This window comes from Catharus ustulatus, chromosome 2 (genome assembly GCF_009819885.2).
Source record: "Catharus ustulatus isolate bCatUst1 chromosome 2, bCatUst1.pri.v2, whole genome shotgun sequence".
In the NCBI taxonomy this organism is placed as follows: domain Eukaryota; kingdom Metazoa; phylum Chordata; class Aves; order Passeriformes; family Turdidae; genus Catharus; species Catharus ustulatus.
Genome location: NC_046222.1, coordinates 54,887,143 through 54,904,255, shown reverse-complemented (window position 1 = coordinate 54,904,255; position 17,113 = coordinate 54,887,143). Strand labels below are relative to the sequence as shown.

Sequence of the window (17,113 nt, the reverse complement as noted above, 5' to 3'; positions counted from 1 at the left end):
ATTAGAAAAATTCTGGGAGTTCTCTAATTATTAGGAAAGTATTTTGTTTACCATTGCCACGTTAAATTAGACATCTGACATATAGATGTACATGTATCTCCACTTACTTGCTGTAATCTTTGTAGGGTCCTCAGCATTTTCAAAAGGTAACTTACACAACCTGTTATGTTATGCTGTGCAGGTAGTATAGATATCTAACTTTCAAGGCCCAAAATAAGATTTATTCCATGTTATCAGATACTGAGAGATATCCAAAACTTCTGTCATCAGATCTCTGCTCCCTATGAGGTCTATTACATAAGATTATTTCCTGCTCACAAGGATCCTAAATATCCCTTAGAGGCTTTGATTTTTTTTTTCTTTTTTACTTCTGCTGAACAAAGTAACTTTAGTAGCTTCTCTCATGACAATCAAAACAGTTGCAGAGGTCACCCTGTAATCTGTAGGGTTTTATTTCTGAGACCCCAGGAAAAACAACCACTCAGAAGTGCATAATTTTTGGCATATAATTAGGACAGAAGAATTTCTCAAAAATAATTGTTTGTTCAAAATGATAATGGGAATGCTTTGAAAAAAGTTGCATTAGAATGAAAAACAATCACTGAATTCTTTGCATATTTTATTTTTCTTTTTGATTTCCAACTCACACACATCTGGCGTATTTTACATCTTTGCAATAAAACATGGTTACAATAGCTTAAGGAATTTATATATCCAAAATATTTCACCATGATCTCAAGATGAAATGAACTTGTCTTCCAGATGTTCAATAGTCTCCCAATTCTAAGCTACAAACTCAAGATATTGCTTACAGACAGGTGATGAATAACTTAATCATTACGCTGATCCCCATGATTTCCAAACCTTATAAATACAAACAACAATGAAGAAGGAAATTCAGGGCTAAACTTACTAATACAAGGTGGATAACAAATAAGTAATCACATCAATAAATAATGATATGTTCCTGGTGCAAAGTGCCAATACAAAGAATCCATTATCTTTTTAAATAAATGACTGCAAGTGAGTGTAAATTCTGAGAAAATTACATTCCTGTTACATGCCTCATAGCCCTACCGACACAATATGTACATCTATGACAATACAGTCACCAAATATACAAAGAAGAAACATGAATTAAAGTGTATATACCCCTGGGTGGTAATTTGATCAGTACAATGTGCAGAAAATTATTCTGATAGTTATCATTACAGAATTGTAAAAGATGAAGTGCCTTAGTCTGAGTGGCTTCAGGTGAGATTTTCAGAAGAACTGAAAAAAACAACCTCAGTCACCTTTGAAATGAAGCTAAGGCTGTCAAATAAACCAAGCTCCTCAGATTACAAATAAGGGGGGAAAAAAACAGTGGGGGCTCTCTTGCCCATGATTTATATGCCAAATGTTAATATTCCAGAAGTATAGCACTTTGTCTGTATTGGGAATCATTAAGCATTACAAAGCATTAAACTGAACTTCCCTCTTTGCTCCCTTTCTGTCTAGTCTTTAAATTTTAAAGGGAGGAAATTAATTTCTATTGTATAAAGTATAAATATGGCAAATGATGGCTTTTTATCCAAATGCTTCGTGAGCAGAACTCCACTTAAGAGGGGTAAACTTTAGATTCAAAAAGTGAAAAATGTGTTGGTGAAAATGTCAGAATTACTGTTTGCTCCCAAATTCAACCCTTTAACACAAGCTGTACCCTTAGGCAGATCTCCAGTCTGATTTGTGTGAATGCACCTGTTCCTTCAAGACATCAGGTTTAAAGTACATGCAAGTTGTAACTCCACAATAAAATTAAGAAACAGTTTTGTTCTTTATACAAGGTTTTACTTTTACAAAAGTATCCCTTTAAAGTTAAGATGTGCATCTGATGTACAAAGTATCAAACATATTTTTTTTAATCTCAGCTTGAAAAGAGGCTGGAGATGGGATGCATGTTAGGTTCAAAGCCTAAACATTGAAATAACTGGACACAAGGTTCCCCAGAATTTTCAAAAGTCTCTTGTGGCGCATCCTACTACCTTTTCTCAATAAACAAAGATATATGAAATAATTACCAAAACATTTCCTAATTCATATAATTTACATGATACAAGCTTGCTTTTCAGCAGCTGGTGTTCAGTTGTGAAAAAACACACAAAGTAAAATGGTTGCTGACTACAATGTACAGCTATTGCTGGGTGTAATGGAATGTACAACGGAGGTCAATGCAGACGTGGTTTTCCACCAGAGACTACACCTTTCTTTGCAGCACTTGTGCTCTCAGCTTTACCTGGGCTTTCAGTTCTTCACTGCGCTTCAGTATCTGTTCTGATGTTCATAATGCCACCGGTTAAAATCTATATTAAAAGCTACGATGCTGCCAGAAGCCATGCCAGTTATCAGAGTTCTGAAAGAGATATCAGAGGCTGATGTTAATTCTCTTTTGCCTTCTCGAGCTATGGTTTTTCATTGACAGAAAAAAACTAAAAGTACAAGGCACTTTTTACAACACTGTCTGAAGTTCTTAAGCTTGTCTGAAAAGCAGAAACATATCTCAAACTTTTGCAATTGGTTTTAAGGCATTTAATAGGCGCTATCTGATCCAATCTGACTATTCCTTTGTTCTTAAGTTAATGCAATTTTAGTCACATTTTGCTAGCTGAGTGTCTGGCTTACTAACTTCAATGAAATGAGACCTCACTGTGATGTTAAGTGCTTGCATTATGAGACTCAAGCATCAGAGTAAGTGTTGAATCAGATAAATTAACAGCAGAACAACTGGAGTGATTGTTTCTTACACATCTAATAACAAGTCCATACCATGAACTCAAAGTTCATGGAGATGTATTCTTTCTGGAATTTTAGTATTTACATAAAAATATGAATGACAAATTCACCTCTGATCATGAGACAGATCCATAGCTCTTATGCCAGCATCACAGCCAGGGTAAATATAGAGCTGCTTGAAGTCACAGGCCTGCCACACTTCCACTACACCATTGTCTCCTCCTGTCACCAGGTTCTGCCCATCACTGCTCAGGAGGATGGCCTTCAGGAGAAAAAAAAAAAAATCCCAAGCACACAGTTAGCCTTTATGGAAATGGATCAATATTTTAAAACTTGAATTGACTTTAAAGCATTTCTTATGTTCTGCCCACTTTAAATTTGAAGCAAAATGCTTCCTCTCATCTTTCTCCCTAATCCAAAAATAAACCAACAAATTTTGTATCATCAAATTTTAAAAACAATTGTGTGGCATTAAACATGATAGATAACAAAAAATCTCCTTGACTGAATCTGCCAATATTTGAGTTCAGCACATTTCTACATACCATGATTTGTTCTGCAATACTCAGTGCTACCACTACCACCTAAAGCAGAGCAGCGATCTGCATTCCTAATGCTGCTTCAAGCGCTAGTGTCAGAGCAGAGCCCTGAAGGCATGAATTCATGTCTTGGGTAATAAATGAAGAATGAGGACTTTTCAGAGCATTTTGTTTCAAAGACATATTTCCCACTGAAATTTAACTTCAAATAAAAATTCTGGGAACACTGTGGGCTCATGAACTATTTGTTCTTATTTATTCTGGAAAAGCTTAAGTGCATTTTCATAGTGGGAGACGGTGATGAAAGGATGGGTATGTGTTTGAATCGCTTAATCAAAGCAGAAATTTTATATATATGATTTCCTCTAAAACATCTGGCAAATAAATTGAGTTTATTTAATAAATAAAGGCAACACACAATAAATGTTTGTTTGCATTTAGATTTACCCTGGTTGAATCATTGATTTCCATCTGAGCTAAGAGTTTGCCATTAATGCTGAAATTGCTGAACCGTCCTCGTTCATAGTAGATGATGCAGTGACCTTCACTAGATACTGAGATTAGTCGAGGGTACAGGCAGTTTTCTGTTCCTTCCAGGGCTCTCAGCAAGTCTCCAGTAATTGTGTGTACTAGGCAAGGACCCTCTGTATAGGAAAACATAATATATATTACATTTGCTGTTTATACAAAAGATATAGTCTGTGCACAAAAATGATGAATAATATACATTTGTATCACATTAGTGCTGCATAGATATAAGAAGCTATAATGTTTACTTTAAGAATTTAAAATACACAACAGAAAAGGAAATGCAAGAGCTAGTATATTAAGAAAATAAATGCAATATGCCCAGAAGTGTATTATTTACTTAGACTGGTAGGAGTTTTCCTTGATTTGTCTTCTGAAATGCTCTTTCCTCTTCCCAAGAATTCATTCTTAGTGACTTTCTCCAACAACATGAACTCTCTTTAGCCTGCCCATTCACATTAAACAGATGTGGCCCTATCAGAGACTTGTGGGAGCAACTCCCATAGGGCATGTAATCATATTACTGCATATTTCTCCTATAGACAATGGCAGTTCCTGTAGATCCTCTCCCCCAATGAACATGTGATATGCATAGATTTCAGTCCTGATTTGTTTCAGCAATGGGAGTCATATGAAAGCTGACATACTCACAATGATACTTGGACTATAAGAGATTTTAGGAGGTCACACTATAATTCCATTTGCTCCAAGAGATTTTAATATGAGATTTTAATGTCTTTTTATTACACTCTTGAAAGAAACAAACAGCTATTAAATCTACAATGTACATTTTAAGATTCAAAACTAATCTTATGTACATTTCAAGAGCAATGAGAAAAGGTTTTTTTAAAAGTGAGATCTGTATTCCTACTAAGAAAAAGGGTCTTTTCTCTGATAAATGTAATGAGTCATAGGAAATTCTAAATGTTTTCTTTTATTAATCACAGGATAATCCTGGACAGCAGAGTAATCTCTTCCTCATACAACTGGTTCATGACCCTGAAAGTAAATTCATATTGGCAGACTCAGCCACTTCATATTAAGTCCCTCTAACTTCTTTGAAATTCACACAGCAGCTGGGTTTGCCCAGGTAGAATGAATCAGCATTAGTGCATTTATCTGTGAACCCTCTGATACAGGCTTTTATCTGTGCTTGCATAAAGTCTTATGCAGTGGGACCCCAAGTTTGGCTCTATCCATGGGATAGCACTGCAACAGAAATTATTTTCTCAAATAGTTGAGTTTCAGCTTTGGAAATATTGAAATGCCAAGATATTACAAAAAGTGATGCTTTCACCTTTAGAATATATATCTGGTTAGATTTTTCAGATGAAAATACCTTCATAGCTGAATAATCATGGCACAAAAGGCACATCTGATTTAGGATGTCACTGTAAGGGCATACAGACTGACCACTGCTTTTTGGGTTTGTTGGGTAAGAACGTTGAAACATCAACCTGATTCACAAGATTTTCCACAGATGAGTCCTAAATGTGCTGCCTTCCTGCTTCAGTAGGTTTTCAAGTGCTGCAAGTGTCATCACAGCCAGTTCCAGAGGAACAGCTGCCTACCAGGAAGCAGAGGCTGAGCTCACACTGGGTGGAAGTTCAATGCAACACTGCCATGAGATGCAATCTAAGAAGCTGGAAAGGGACTGAAACTAACAGTTCTAAAGAAAAATCTTTTTAAAAGGCATATTTTGGAAAATAGTAATTAAAAAAAAAATTACCTCTGCATTTTTGTATGGTCTGAAGTTTCAAAAGGAGAACATGGGAAGACTACTTCAAGAGACAGACTAGGCCTCCATTTCTCTTGATCAACTATAAACATATTCTGAATTTGATTTTAAAATATTTGGTTCTCCACCAGCTTTCACCTCTAAAAATGTGTAAGTTACCAAAGCAGCAAATAGTTAATGAATCAGAAGATAACTGAATTCAGATTCAATCTATATTAAGAAGAGGAAATTTGCAAAAAGATAGTTGGAAAGGGTGGACTACTATGGCAGCTACTATGGAGTGTATGAAGCTGCCTTAAATGGTAAGAACTAGCAATGCTTCAAGAAAAAGATTTAACTCCAGCATTACTGTACATTCTTTTCACAAATGTTCTGACTTTGCCTATGACTGTTATGTAGTATGCCATTACAAGAGTTAATGACCCATTAGGATTTCCTGTTAAAAATGGCTTTACTCAAAAGTTTCACACTCAGCTTTAAAAATAAATGTTGAGCTCCAAGACAGCATAAAAAGCAATAATCCAGGAGCTCAGCTATGAGCAAAAGCTGGCAGAGCAAGCATCACATCCTTCTTACCCTCAGAAGAAGCAAACTTAAAAAATAGTACAAAGATATCCATAGCGATGACTGACACAAGCATCACTATAGATAAAGATAGCAAGTCACTGGATTGAATGTATGAGTAGAGTGGAAATGAGAAAGGAAGACAAATAAGTCAAAATGAAATACAAGGGTGATGCAAAGAAAGGAAATAATAAGGGAAAAGAGATGATGTAGCACAAAAGAAACTAAGAGAAAAGGGGGAGAGGGAGAGGCAAATAGCAAAGGAAAAGAGAAAAAGACATGCAGTTTGACAAGTTAAGGAGCTGAATGAGAGAGGACAGTGGTGGAAAAAAGTGGACATGGAATTAAGGAGAAGTAGGATAAAATGGGCAGAAGCAGTGAAATGGAATAAATCAAGGAGAAACAGAGTAAGGACAGATGAAACAAACATTCACTGAGGCTGCTGCTTTATTTACATTGATTACCAGTCATACAGGGTATTGGTGCAGGCTTGAAAAAGTATTTTGAACACTTGTGTTAGCAATTGTTGGGTGCTCTGGAGTCCATAGACAACAGGAAGAACCTGCAACTGCTCATTATTCAGAAAACATTGCAAAAGGCGCTACTGGACAGATCCCAAGCAAACTGATCCTGCTTCCCTGGAGAGTGAAGTCAGTCCTACAAACTACCTCTTAATTAAGATCAAGGTGGAGAATTTTGACCTGGCCCTCCCTGAAATACATGTCTCTATCAACAGGTTTCTTCAAAATCACTAGATGCCATTAGAATTATTGTATGCATTTTTATAAAATACTCTTCGAGATCTGGTTCTAAAACAGTTGCATTAACTGATGGTTCGATGGAATGATCAACTTAATTTGTGTCTAAAATTGTAAGTGCAGATAGTAAATAACAATTTTCAGAGAAAAGTGCTTCAGATTCTCCTAGAATTACAACACAGCTTAGGGATAATTGAAGTATGTGTGCCTTGAGGGAAGTCTGAGAAATACCACTAAAAAAAGATCCTAAAAATGTAAAGACTTAAATCATAAAAGCGTTTCTGACCTTTAGCACCACTGATAACAAGTCCCAGCTCTGCACAGACCGACACGCAGACAACTTCATGGTCATGACCAGTTAGAACGGCGCGAGGAGCTGGATAATCACCTGTTAAAAAAAAAAAAAAAGTGATAAAAACAAAGAAAAATAAAACAAGGGAATGCCAAATCAGATGTGGTTTATAAAAAAAGAACTTTGCTTGAAATCATTATGCATGAGAGAGGTGCAGTGTAATTAAATATCTCATATTAGGATACCTAGCAAAATATATTCAAATAACATAAAGCTTCAAAATCACAACTTCCTAATGCATTAATGAATTAATTAAAAGAACATGAAGTGTGGTGCTATTGAAAGCAGCTGTAATGCAAACATCTGCTATTGAACATATATGTCTTCAGACTTAGGCTATGAACCTAAAGAACTCAGGATGTTCCTTTAATAATGATCCTAATTTGTTTCATGGAACTGGGGGTAGGAAAAGAGGAGAAGAACAACACTGTACTAGAAACATACTACTGCTGCAAAGGTAATATTGATTCAGAGACACATGGAATGGTCACAAATAAAAATATGCCTAAAAATGATATTATATATATGTATTCAGGACTGAAATATCTTTTATTTTGTTTTCAAACAAGTGGGCATTTATAGAGTGTTTACATGACAAATAGCAACATCTCTATTGTTTCTAATAATAAGAGATGCTGATAACCTAATTGTTTAATATTTGATATTGCTCTGACAGGCTAAGAAAGTCAATTGGCAACAAAAAATTAGTGACTTGCTAGATAACACAGAGTTCACATCATTATATTTGCATTGTACAAATGAAATACAGAAAATTGGGATATTCAAAAGGACTGGAGTTCTGCCAGTGTAGTTCACATACTAAAATAAATTACCTAGGAAACTACAGATAAATTTGTATAAAATAACAAAACGGTTAATCCACACTTTTGTCAACAAGAATTGGAAGCAAAAAACTCATTAACACCAGTCACCATTAATACCAGTGTTGGACTGGAAGTCTTATCTGGTTTTGCTAGGATGAGGGGTACAGCTGGTAAAGATAGCTATATTAAAACAGCCTCCATTTATTTTTTTCCACATATTTGTCTTAGTAATACATTGTCTTGATTTAAACCAGTTTTATATGCAACTGACTGTGGACAACCTGGATAGTATAGAAACTGGGACAATGACAAATCTTAATTTTTTTTTTTCCATAGAGAGGTAGATACATATACATATAAGGATTTTGGAAATCAGGGTTTGGAAATCAGCTTTCACTTAGGAGCTGGAAATTGATTCTTAACCAAGTAATAACCAATAATATATCTATGGGATAACATAAATCTTGGCTGGTAAGAAAGGCTTATAATAAAATAATTGATGCAAAGTTTCATGGGTAACTGTATAAAGACAAGAGAAAAACATTATTATATCATTATTACATCATTGCCTAGTTAAATTAAAAAGTAGCAAAATGAGTTTTTATTTATTTTCTATGCAGATAGGTGGAATTTGATGCTCCTGAGCAGGCACAAGCTCTGTTCACCGGAGAGAAGATTCTTTTCTGGAAAAAAGTGATATAGAGTAGGATTTACAGAAAACTCCCTCAATGTGAACTTTCAGTGCAATACCTTAGATCAGCAAGTATGAGGCAAGAACTACTTTGCCACTGAAGACCAGTAAGATGAGTGTCTTGTAGCCACATTTACAGAAATGAGCTCAAAGGAGGGTCACAACACTGACAGAGGAGAGTAAGACAGGAAAGCTGAACAGTGTTTTGAGCGTTTTCTCTCTCTTCACTGCATAAGCTGCAAGGTGGTAGCTTTTTTTACTCTGCTAACTGGGGGTCACAGGCACAAAAGATGGCAAATAGCCCAGAAACTTATCTTGCAGCTCATGGCACAGAGAGGACCAATGGGTGAATGGCTGCACACATTTCAACTCTGGAACAGAATGCAGTTTCCTAAATGGAAATGCAGTTAAAAACTAAACCAAAACGGAACTATATGAGTAGCTAAAAATATTGCATGGGTTTTTGAAAGACATGCATTAGGAATGGAGGCTTGGATAGACTTTTGTGGGTCAATGAATTTAGTCTTCTTTTATTGCAGACACTCACATGATATAAACAGTTAATGAAATGGCTATCTTGGTGTGTGACTTGGAAGGATGTTCCAGACTCCTCCTACTCTAAAGGAGAAAAATATTCTGAATTACAGTTTGAATTTGTTCTTGCCTACCTAGGATCTCTTTGCTCTTGTGTTAGCTTCTCGTGTGTTCTTGTCTTTTAGCTTCAGGTCTTCTTCTCTAGAATTTTCCCCTCTTATGTACTTAGAGAATAAATCCCCCTTTTTGGTCTTTCCTTTTGAGTCTATTAAGGAAACCAAACCCTTATAAACGCCTCTGAAGGGATGGGCTTGCCATTTATAGCCATTGTAGCAATCCATTTCTTTGCCTGTCTAGCTTTAAGCTCATTCTTAAAATTTAGGTATCCAGAAACATATAGAATCATAGTTCTAAAAAATTTAGCATGGATCTACAAACCCAATCATTTTCTGTCATTAAAATTTAATAAAAATTCCACGAATTTTAATATCTTTCTGAACAAGATGAGAACTACCAATCATGGATTCACAGACTTCAGTTATGGACCTAATAGCACAGAGTGTGTCAATCGAACAGATCTTGTTGTTCCAATGTACAGACACATTAATAATTTCTTACCTCTAATGCAAACAGCTACCTCAATAAATCCTAGTTTCCAAAACTTTATTCTATTAAAGAAAATAATCTAATTTAATCTAATTAAGGAAAGAATCTTTTTAGTCGGAAACTGAAGATGTGAACTGAAAACTGAGCTTTACTGCTAAGGAAGGATGGATGTCAGAAGAAAACAGAAAGATGCTTTGTGTAGCACATCAAAGATGGCTGTTTTTTGATTTTTATAATTTCCTCATCAGCATTGCTTTGAGAACCCCATGTCCTTTCAATGTTTTCTCCAAGCCCATAACATAAAAGCAAAAATATAAACAAACAAACAGACAAAAAAAAAACCCTACAAAACCCCCCAAAATATTTTTTTTTTTAAAATAAAAGGGTAAATAATTAAACACAAAATTTTCCACTTTTTTTTTTTCTATATGTCCTACTGGAAAACAGACGATTATGCTCAATGGCCATCTTGCCCCAACCTATGATTATAGAGATATCATCAGACTGCATGACTGCATCCAAGTGGATCACTGAAATTATTAAATGGGTAAAATTTTTGAAGGAAAAAAATAACGCAATTTTTAAAAGGACATTTTCCTCAGTGTTTCCTAGTAAAATTCTGTAATATCAAGGACCTGTAAAATTCCAGAACACATCATATAAGCATATTTTACTGACTTCTTGATTTATAAAGGAAAACGCTTATAAGAAACAACTTCCCTGAAACATAGATCTATGAGTTGTATTTTGTCCTGTTCTTCAGTAAATGCAAATTAATAATGGAATATCAATATTAGGAGTAACAGTCCAGCAGTAATTGAAAATGGGATTTTTTTTTTTCCCCTTAGGGCTCAAAGAAAAAATTATTCACTGATACCTTCTATAGAAAAAGCTGTGACATGAACCTCGTTCATATCACATTTTATTGCAAAGGCAAGAAGCTGTGAACTCCAGGAATCATTCAAAATCTAGCAAAATATTCTGTCACTGTCACATCACCACTGATAGATGCAGCCAGAGGTCAAAGGCTGCAGCTCTAAGGGAATTGCAGGTGAAAATATCCTACCTAAGAACTGAGATACCATCACTGTAAACTCCCTGTAATTTCCCCAAAGGAGCACCTTTGAACTGAATTACTAGAGGGCAGAAGGAAAAAAAAATGATGTATTTCCAAACAAGTAAGTTTTTCCAGAAAGTCTAAAATAAAACACATATTTCTTTCTTGCTGAAGACTATAATGCTTAATATCTTTGTAAGGTTCTTCTGAAACAGATGGTGATCCTGCATAAGAAGGAAAAAAAGAAGACGGGAAGAAAGACAAAAGACAGTGTGACTATTTCTTTCATATTGTGCTTTTCCAGGAATTATGTATAGATTTCTATGAGGACACATCTGGGAGTCTTCTGTATAAAGAAACATGAGAGCACATGGCAAATTTTAGCTTCCATTTCATCTCTCACTTTGACAAAAGCAAGTGCAAGGCTATACCTGAATTACCTGCCTAAAATAATTTCCTTTGCTATTTGCTTTACTGTTAGGACTTTTCAGGGATGTCATCAGAAAATTAAATTTTAGAAAAGAGAATGGCTTTCATGGAAGTAAATATGTAAGAACCTTCTCAAATCTTTACTGTCAGAAAAAAACATGTTGGAGTTTGATTAAAAGATAAGGCTACAACTAATAAATATGAGTATCTCAAAACAGAAAACAGTCAACAACAATACCCACAACATGAGGGAGCAATGAGTGCAAAAGAAAGACTGCTGACAGGAAAATATTGGTATATTCAAAATATTCCCAGCTCTGAGAATTTATTTGTTGAGGAATTTTTAATATAGCTACAAACAATTTACCCAGGTGAGTGGGCTTTCAGGTACCTCACACTAATCAAGAAGGTAACATATAGTGGAGGACAAGAGATTATGGATTTGTAGCATCTCTTCCTATCTCCTTCACTTAATTGCTTTGGGATCTTGGGCAAGTTGCTGAACCACCCTGCACTGTACAATTCCCATGGAGTATGCAGCATAGTGTGGGCATATTCATCTGTTGATAAAATACTAGAGATAACTGCATCATCTCAGGTGGATTATTGGCTTGTTTACCTTTACATAGCAGCCTTAGAAGAGAGATGTCTTTGGCAGCCAGACCAGAGATGGTGCCAGTAAAAATTATAAACTAGTTTTCAAAGAGCTTCTTCTGTGGCAGAGCAGCACTAAGATACTGTATTTCAAAATTTAATACCTAAATTGTACCATAATAACTCAAACAGAAAAAGCAGATAGCACATGTGCCTGTGTGCTAGTGCAGGGCCTTCAGACAGCCACCCAGTCATCTCAGTGCAGAGCACACTGGTGACTATTTTTAAACTGCTGCCGCAAGGCTAAGCTAGGGCATATTAAAATGTAGAGGGATGTAAAACAAGTGAAAGTTCTGAGTTCAGAATAACTTGCAAGTCTTGGAGAGTTATTTTGAACTCAGAACTCTTGCAAGACACAATCCTGCAGAACCCTTGATGTTCACAACTTCAAATTGTTTCAAAATAATATTATGTAGAAGGTACACATGAAGATATACTTCATGACAGACACACAAAAATGTATATTGACTTGACAAAGATATTTAATGGCAAAGTTTAACCTCTCTTTCAGATATATGCTGGATACACTCACTGGGACAGGATGAATTTTTAGCACCTGTGAAGATTATGTTATAATGCTAAACAAACCCATCTTATGGGTGATAGATACAGCATTTTCAATGGTCAGCACGGTTGCTTTTAGAAAAAGTGGGGTTAACTCCCACACCTCTTGTGACCATCCTCTTGGAAGCTACAATAGGTAATGAGAAATGTCAAGTCCCAAGATCAATGAAATTTCAAGCTCTAGGGAAAAAAACAGGAATAGCATTGATCCTTTTAAAGAACACCAGTCAGAGGGTGAATGTAATATATTGCATGGAGAGGCTCAAGAGGATAAGCGGCCAGGTCCAACACACTTACCTGACAAAAAATTCAATCAGCCTTTAGCACAAGCTGCCTACCCTTCCTTTCTTTCATGCAGGAGTCTGATTCCAATTAAAGTGTGCAAATTAATTTTTATCACTTCCAAATTAGTTTCTGAATTTGTGTCTGTTTCAGATGAAAGCATCTGTCCCTCACTTTTCTGCAATTCTATCATCCACATTGGTATACCGGTTCAAAGACTCTTAGATAATTCTCATTTTCAAAGTCACTTGTTTAAAAGAGACATACAATAAAGTAATCATAAAATATAAAAATAAAACAGCTATAATGATACATGTTGAACTCCAGGGCATATAATATACTTTCTCTGCTCCTTTTTGTGATGACTAATACAGTTGCCATGTGAGAAGAAATTTGTACACAAATTAGCACACAGCAAAAACAAATCCCTATATATCATAAGAGAAGAAAAACCAAAACACAAATTGTCAAACTCTATCAGAACAATTTTTCTATTCAGTCTCTGAGAACTGCAAAGATTTATATTTCTCATATCACTTCAAACAAATAAAATAAGCAAACGATGCCCTTTGCATGTGCTGTGTCTTAGTAAGAGAAAACAGATACCTTTCACTGTTCCCACAACTGCAGCAGATTTATACAATGTGGTCATCAACTTAATGAGGTGCAGATTCAGATTAGCTATTTCAGATGGGCAATTTTGGCTTAGAAAGAAGATATCTGACCCTGGCAAGAGGACTAACTTCATTCAATTCAGTGTTTTTGCAAAAAGTGGTACTTAAGTAAGTAAGGATAAAGAAACAAAGGGAAGTTCAAACATACACAAACCCTGCATTCAACTGCCCTTCAGCCTACAGGAAATCATGGCACATCCATCACTTTCCAGAAGTAGTATTCCCAAACACCAGCCTCTAGTCTACTCTTAACAGGAGCTCTAGCATGAGCCATGAAACCAGTGTTGAACTAGAGAAAGTACAAACAGGGACAAGATTTGCCCTACATGCTGGTGCTGAAGGTATGTAGCATATGGCTCCTGATTTCTTGATTTATCTCTATATCCAATCATCACGACATGTAACACGCATAAATATGAGCGTAGAAAAGAATTTTGGTTTCTACCAAATCTGGAGGTTCTCAGGGGCCCATCCTATGGTAACTTATAGCTGACAATCAGCACATGCTTGTGAGCATGGGAATGAGGGCTTTAATTCCCCTGGTCTCCAGAGGTCAAGAACATAGTCTCCTATTTCCTGGACAAATATTCTAACCAGATTTCCTACAAGCTATTTCAGAAAGCTACTGAGTGGAAAACATTGCATTTAAAACCTGGTAAAACTTCACTTTTCTCACAGTGATTGCAAGAGGTGTCAAGAAATCGTGCCAAGTGCAAACTAAACCAGAAACTGTTTTTTGACACTTACTGTAGAATAAAAATGACAACTTAATAAATGTATTGATTGAATAAATAATTTTAAAATTATAAAATTAAGCTTATCATGCTCTCATAGGTAAGCTTTCAACCACTGAGCTAGATCAATCACTTGCATCTCTTCTCAATTCTCCTTTTTAAATAAGAGTCGGTTCTATATTTCCCATAGATCCAGTTGAGGTGACCCACTGAACATACAATTGTACAGGTATTTCAGCAGAAGGTTCTACGGGTTCAAATCTGACAGGTTAAGTTTTGACATACATGTTGTTCATTAAAGATTACATCTAACTCATGGATTCTGGAATACGAATCTTAGCATAATCTGTAAGAAATTTGATCTGACAATCTTTTGTCTGAGAGTATTTCACAATAAATTATTGTGATTTCATGGTTTTTAATTAAACAGAATCTATATTTTTCTATACATATGTTAAACCATACAAACTGTTTAGGACTGGAGAATTGCTTTTTCTCCCCTTTAAGATTTTCTGAAACAACTAAAGTTTCTTTTGGCAACTGAATATATTGAAGCTGAAATTGATAATTAACTGTCTTTCAGCTTAAAAGATAATTATAAAGTCAAACATCTAACCCAGAAAATTACTATGCCTGAAATTTTTCTTTGAGTTCTTCACCTTCTTATATCTTGTGCTATAAAACACCTTATCTGTACCTCGATGTTACAACTTTTAAAGAAACCAATGCCCCTTTTTTCCTCTCTGAAAATATAATCTACATATTTCTGAAAATTCATTCTAAAGATGTTAAGCAATTGGATTTGATCTACATTGATCGTATCACTTTAATTTTTCCTACAAGGTAAATCCTAACCTTCTAACAGCAGCTATAGAAAAGTAGATTAGGAAATATTTCTTTATTACTTCAGTAGCTTTAACTATGTAAAACTTCAAACATATTTCATAAGAATTGTTGAGAATCATTCACTCATGGAAATTAGTTTAAAGGGAATCTTAAGTCATAGAGAGCTATCACGTCTGCTTTTGGTAGCAAGCAGAAACTACTAGTCATTACTTCAGCAAAATCACTTAGTAATTGTAGAAGTTTTTAAAGGTCCCTTTTTTAAAGGCCTTTAGTTTTTGTGATCTGTCCCCATTAACGTATGTTCATGAAAAGTCAAAGTGGTTGTTAATAATGTTATGTTTCCAATGCATGTAGTTCTGGGTATAGTACAGTACTTAGTATATAATTAGCACATCCATGGTGCTTCAATCCAATAAATAGAGACAAAAATAATAGAAATCCCATCACTCGTCCTCAGCATGAGTTTTCAACCCGTCTTCAACATGAATATTGAAAAAATCTTATCGATATATTTCAAAGCTGCCACAGTGGTCTTGGGTACTTAGTCTTCCTGAGTTCTGTAAGATTTCATTTGACTGAACATGACTATCTGCAGCACAGTCTCCTATTAATATGACTATAAGGTCATTTCTTCAGCAAAACAGTGCCTTATGGATAAGGCAGAGGTAGAGACAGAGAGCACGTCACACAAGTAATTTTTGTTTTCATTTATTTCTGTCAGCCAGGTCACATCCTTCCTTTCTTAAAGACCTCCAAGGCAGACAATTCCAAAGTTATACAGCTAAGATATTAAATCTGAGATACCAAAAAGTGTCACCTTTGTGGTACCTTCAGATATGTAGGTGATGACAGAATAACACCACTAAAATAATTCTATCTGGAAAATAATTGAAACAGTTTGTATTAGCCAGAAAGGAGATGCTAATCACAAGGCTGTTCAAGCCCTTTGTAATCAAAGGAGGTAGAGGGGAGGTAAGGTACCTTTTTTCTCTTTAATGAGTAGAAATCTCTTTTTATTTTTCTCTTAACATAGAAATGTCTGATACCTTATATGAATCACACAGGCACTCAAAGAAGAAAAATGGTTTCAACCTAAACAGACTGCTGACATGAAAATCCTTGTCAGACTGAATTTATCCACATTGGAGAATTACATACTAAAAATCCTGGAATGTAGGCAAAAATTAAGGAAATTTGTTATTGGAACACAATTTCATTTTCCCTCTTTCTATTCCCTCTGTTATAAAAGCAAATAAAATCTGGTGAGAAAGCAAGGCTTTTATCTGTCTCTCTTTTACTCTGCTTAGAGACAAATGGAAAAAACCCCAGAATTCAATAAAAAGTTTCCTGCCACAAAATTAACAAAATATTTACTTTGAAATAAATAAAACACCTTTTTACCAGCCATTCAGATGAAGAAATACTTTCACCTAGATGTCTGTAACTGATAGTACTGCCTCCAGTCAGTATTTGAATGAGAGATCAAAACGGATAGCGACAGATTCTTCCATTTTTATCCAAAGACAAAACACATCTCTTGAAAATTATTATTAGAAATCAGAAACTTTTTTAAGTGAAATGGATTTAGTGTTGTATAAAACAGTTCTAGTATATGGATAAACTGCTGCTCTTTATCTGCAGCCATATCTCTGGCTTGGGATCTTTAGATTGGTGATGCACTTCAAGTGCCCTTTTATAAAAATTAATATTATTATTGTGTCCCTCTCACTCTCAAAAGCACTGATAGTCCCATGCTAATGAAATGTAAACTTTTCCTGACATTTTATCTTTTTCTATTTTTATCCAGTCAGATTGATTCCCCAAACTATAGAAAGACCTTTCTCAAGAGCGTCTCATTTAATTCCATGGCATGTGAGACATTCTTTTTTTGAAAAGGCAAGCAGCTGATATAGCATGCTGTAGCACAAAAGGAGTAGGTTAAAATGCCAAAAAATATTTCCAGGGAA

General features: G+C 35.3%; 1 protein-coding gene across 14 annotated transcripts in view; it reads right to left on the bottom strand.

Annotated features, from left to right (window-relative positions):
* Nucleotides 1-602: 602 nt before the first annotated feature.
* The window catches only part of NBEA (neurobeachin), a 471,232-nt gene continuing 454,721 nt past the window's right edge, over nt 603-17,113 (bottom strand). For all 14 annotated transcript variants that reach the window (XM_033085485.1, XM_033085506.1, XM_033085530.1 and 11 more), the window contains 4 exons: nt 7,186-7,287; nt 3,759-3,955; nt 2,883-3,034; nt 603-2,392 (listed from right to left, as the gene is read on the bottom strand). In XM_033085485.1, the coding sequence (XP_032941376.1) occupies nt 2,302-2,392; nt 2,883-3,034; nt 3,759-3,955; nt 7,186-7,287 (542 nt within the window). In that variant the 3' untranslated portion in view covers nt 603-2,301. The remainder of the gene's footprint in view (nt 2,393-2,882; nt 3,035-3,758; nt 3,956-7,185; nt 7,288-17,113) is intronic.